Below are 5,062 nucleotides of genomic sequence, written 5' to 3'. Positions count from 1 at the left end.
CAAAAACGTAGTATGTTTTGCCACGTTTTTGCATTTTGCATCAGCAGTCAAAACATTCCTATCCTGTACGCGATTCTTCCGAGTTCAGGAGAGGGAGGTTTAACTTCACCTAAATGCAGCAGCTCCTAAACTCTGATAAAAGCTTATGAATACATGGACACCTAGGCTTTTATGGAGTTGACTTTAGGTGCTTTGGCAAAAAATGCCAAAAACTCCTAAACTCGAGTTTAGGAGCTGCTCATGTACATGAAGCCTAAAAGTGGAGTTACTCTTTAATTAACTTAAATGCACTTTATAGTAATGGTGGAATTTCTTAGAACATACAGACTATTTGCTAGAACAGGGGTCTCCAAACTGCAGCCCAAAGGCCAGATGAGGCCCTTTGCTTGCCTTCATCCAGCCCTTGGGGCACTATTCCTTCCACTGAAACCAAAGACAGGGCACTATTCCTCCCACTGACATCAGAGATGGGGAACTAATTCTCCCACTGACACCAGTTATGGGGCTCTATTCCTCCCACGGATACTTATCATAGGGCACTGTTCTTCCCACAGACACCAATTATGACATTTTTTTACTCTTGCTGAACGCCAAGCCTCAGTTGTTTTCTGTTATTTTGAAAGTGGAAATGATGGAAATAAAATCTAACTTTTGTTGACATATTATAAGAATGTCTAATCTGTAATTTGATGCCTTTTGGAGATTTTTCCATCCTTTCTTGGCTTCTTAATGCACATTAATACAAAATTTTAGCCGGGGTACCCAAACTTTCGATCCCCACTGTAACTATAGCTTTCTTTTGGTGGTATTTGATCACCACTGGGTTTTATTTTTTTATCATATAAACGATAAAAAACCAACATTTGTGAAAAAAAAATCCTTACAAAATTAAATAAAACCAATTTATTCATACATTTAGGCCAAAATGTATTCTGCTACATGTCTGATAAAAAAAAATCCCAATAAGTGTATATTAATTGGTTTGTGTGAACATTAGAGTCTACAAACTATGGTAAACATGGTGTATATATGGTCTATGTATATATAGACATGATAAAGACAGCAATGCTTTCTTTGAAGCACAGAGGTTTCCCATGATCACCATTCATTCAGTGCTTGATATGGTAGACTCATGAACACAAAGGTTTCCAAGGTCTAAAGATGCCTACAAATCTGTCAACTATTTGTCTGATTGCATACGGAGAGAGGCCCTAGTCATTTTGTTTACCCTTTTTTTCTATGTTCGAGCAACACTTCTACAAGGCCATCTAAATTTTGTTTTGATTGTACCACATTGTGCTTAAACAGAATTGTGTGTTGTAGACACAATAAAAATTGTGTGGTTTTTTTTTTTAGAATACCCTCAATTCTGGGCAATTTAATTTGAGTATATATTGGAATAGCATATATCCATAGCATGAGCATATCTTCGGTAAAATCTGCATGTCAAAACAATCAACAAATCCAGAGAATCAGGCAGGTGAATTTATATGCAAATCTTGACTTCGAAAAAAAATTAAAAAATCGGCCAAGCTCACCTTCAACCTTGCTTTACTCTTTATTGGCCATTGAGGCTGCCCATTCAGCCAACTACAAAAAAAAATGGCAATCCTCCCAACCTATAACCAGCCTTAGCAGTAAGGTGCACATGGAAGGGCAATGCACATCGTAAAACAAGCAAAAGATTTCCCAGCAACACTGACCAGCCAGCTTGCAAAACAACCAATTTGGCCTTGTCTAACAGTATGCGTTAAAAACAGAAAGTTTTGTCTGCACACATTTGCAAATACATGCGTAAGGCTGCCCATCGCTTTAAAGTGTTGTAAAAGGACAGAAAGTGTGTACTGTGTTCAAAAAGTGGCAGCTAGGGATGACAGCCCAGAAGCAGAAAGCACTAAAGCAATGATAACCAAGCATAGGTCAGGACCAGATGTGGCCTTCCTGTGTTGATCATGAGGTCCCAAAGCAATTAAAAGGGAAAGTCGTGACTATATTGGTTGTAATACGAGGCAAACTGAGTATCTTCCTGCAGCCTGAACTATACTGGTCTATAGCAGAGCACATTCTTACCTTTCCTCCTGGTCCCTTACTCACCCATCTGAAAAATGTTATATTTTCATCTAATGTCGTTTTTTTTTTTATTTACAGACTTGACATTTTACACAAACCTTTCACACATAGAACAATTCCAATCAAATCTTTCAAATACTAGAGATGGTCAAACTGCTAGCAACAAAGAATTCAAGACGGGCAGCCTATGGTTGGCATGATTGAATAAGATATAGGAGCAATACTTCAGGTGCTATTTTTCTAGTTGTCTGGATATGAAACTAAGCAACTCATTAGCCGCAGCCCTTTGATGAAGGATCTGATAGCATATATTGCTATAATGGAAAACACTGCCTAAAATGTCCTGTTTCCTAGGTCAGGAACTATACCTGACAGGGATTTATTCTTCCTACAGCAGCATTTGTTCTCTTAAGGAAAGCAGGCCTTCCAAAACTTGGTTGTCCCCAGGTCTTAAAACATGATGCAGTGGTTCCAAGCCAGATGACCCCAGGACTGAGCAACTGAGACAAAGAATGTCACCTTTAATACTGAGGCTGGTCAGTCCATAGACAGCAGCTGGTAGCAGAATCCTGGGGCAGTCCAAGGTCAGGGCAGGTAGTGAGCAAGCATAGTCGGAAAACAGTTCAGAGATTAGGGCTGTTAGCAAACAAGCATACTCCAGTAAACAATCCGAAGTAAAGTTGAGGCGGTGATCCAGAGCGCAATCCAGGTAAAAGGCAAATGTCAGCAATAATGGTATCTAATATTATAGCAGTGATCAGACAAGGAAACAAACAAGGAGCTACAAAGCTAATGCTATCACAAGCACAGAGGCATAGGCTGATGAAAAGGTGCCTCCTGCCATAAGGACCAATTCAGCTAGAGGGTATGTGGCCAGACTCATTACCCTGCAGCTTATGGGAACAGCTCAGAGTCTGAAAAGAATTGTTACCCTGAAGCTGATGGGAACAGCTAGGCGTCTTAAGAGGAAGCTGGAAGGCTGCCTGACATGTTTCTTTTCACTTCTTAGTAGATCTTTTCTGTAAATATATCTTGATATTCATTGTTCTACAGAGGCCTCCAACATTTTGGGAATGGGCTGCAGACCAGGTCAGGATGAGGTCATCTGTAGAAAACATGGCCAAAGAATCAATGTGTGATGGCACAGCAATCCAAGTATCTTTATAGCTTTGTGCTTTGCAGCCTTTATTAAAAAATAAAATGACTAACTTATCTACAGAATTTCCAACATCAGATTTTATTTTAGTAGGCTTTTCTGATTATGTCCAAGAAACCATTGTTCTGTTCCCGGCATTTTTTGCTGTCTACATGTTTTCCATTTTGGGCAACTTTCTTCTGATCTCTATGACTATCGTATCGTCTCAGCTACAATCTCCAATGTACTTTTTCCTCAGCAACCTTTCTTTTGTAGACATGTGTTTGACAACAGTTGTGGTCCCTCGACTCCTTCTAGACTTACTGTTCAACAAAAAAAACATCTCTTTTCCAGAGTGCATTGCCCAGGTTTATTTTTTCATTGCCTTTGCAGGAGTTGAATGCTTTATTCTTTCCTCAATGGCCTATGATAGATATGTAGCCGTCTGCAATCCTTTACACTACATAACAATAATGAACAGAAAGTTATGTCTCCAGCTATCCCTGGCTTCCTGGATAATCAACTTCGTCAACTCTGTCCTTCACACTTTTCTCATTTCCAGGTTGTCTTTTTGTGGACCTCGACTTGTTCAGCATTTCTTCTGTGACTTACTGCCTCTCTTTAAACTTTCTTGCTCTGATACATCAATCAATCAGTTGGTCATCTTCACTGAAGGATTCGTGATTGTTGCGTTGCCTTTCTTGGTAACGTTGGTTTCTTATATTCATATAATTTGGACCATACTGAAGATACCATCGTCCACAGGAAAGAAGACGGCATTTTCCACTTGTTCAGCCCACCTGACTGTAGTCACATTGTTTTATGGAACAATGATTTGTGTGTATTTTCGACCATCATCTGCATATTCTCTTGTATATGATAAACTTGCAGCAGTTCTATACACAGTCTTCACCCCAATGCTTAATCCATTTATTTACAGTTTGCGAAATAAAGACGTAAAGAGCGCATTTAAGAAACTCATACATTCTAATATATACTCTATATGTAGCTGAATCAAAGATTTAATAATACATAATAAATGTAATCTTTGGAAGTTATGTTGGCACATGCGTTTACACCTTGGGCTGGGAGAGCAAGAAGAATACATAATGGCATCAATGACCTTCCATTGTCAGCCTGGAGTTTGGCTTTAATGTAACATTACTAACTGCAAATTAAATATAAAATTAAAGTGGGCTTGTTAGTAATTTTACACATCTGCATACATTTCAGACATGCCACAGGAAACATTTAGGGCCCATTTCCACTACTGCATTTTGGCAAAACTTGTATCTTTGTACTGGGGTGGTATGAATTCTGAATGCAACCTCAACACACCTTACTGAAGTACATTTGTTGGGGTGCACTGCCGAAAATTCTGTATGCATGATTTTTGAGTCACTGTGGTCCAATGATCAGACCAAATGACATTGCCCTAACACAACACATTAACTCTTGACAGTGTGCATTAACACACTTATATTTTACACACCACAGCTGACCAGGCTGCTGTGTATGGGCCCTTAATATTTTTCAGAAAAGTTCCAATCTTTAAAAAAAAAAAGAAATCCTTGATCTCAAACCATTGTCCTTCCCAGGGGCAAGATGCCATGAGTATGCTGATGGCTGCTTTCCCAGTAATCAGACTTTATAACTGTAATCTTGTTGCATTTCACATGGCGAGAGAGTGCAGGGGATCATCTGTGTCAGACATTTGTAACAAGAACTGCAGGGTTTACATGGGTGTGTCATTTCATCATCTCAGTTCAGTACGTGGATACTGACCATGGATGCTGATCAAAGAAATATGAAGAAAAAAGGCAGAGGATAGTAGGGATATGTGTCAGGGGGAGTTGT

At 39.3% G+C, this 5,062-nt stretch overlaps 1 protein-coding gene across 1 annotated transcript; it reads left to right on the top strand.

The window, feature by feature from the left end:
• The first annotated feature begins 2,912 nt into the window (after positions 1-2,912).
• LOC149438251 (olfactory receptor 1L4-like) lies at positions 2,913-4,259 on the top strand. The gene has a single exon (XM_089660051.1). It carries the CDS (start codon positions 3,271-3,273, stop codon positions 4,216-4,218), a length of 948 nt encoding a protein of 315 aa, XP_089516177.1. The 5' UTR covers positions 2,913-3,270; the 3' UTR covers positions 4,219-4,259.
• The last annotated feature ends 803 nt before the right edge of the window (positions 4,260-5,062 follow it).

Source organism: Staurois parvus, unplaced genomic scaffold (assembly GCF_062004578.1).
Source record: "Staurois parvus isolate SC_StPar_1 unplaced genomic scaffold, SC_StPar_1.0 ptg001200l, whole genome shotgun sequence".
Taxonomy (NCBI): Eukaryota; Metazoa; Chordata; class Amphibia; order Anura; family Ranidae; genus Staurois; species Staurois parvus.
The sequence above is the reverse complement of the archived record's forward strand: the minus strand, read 5'-3'. Positions and strand labels throughout refer to the sequence as shown.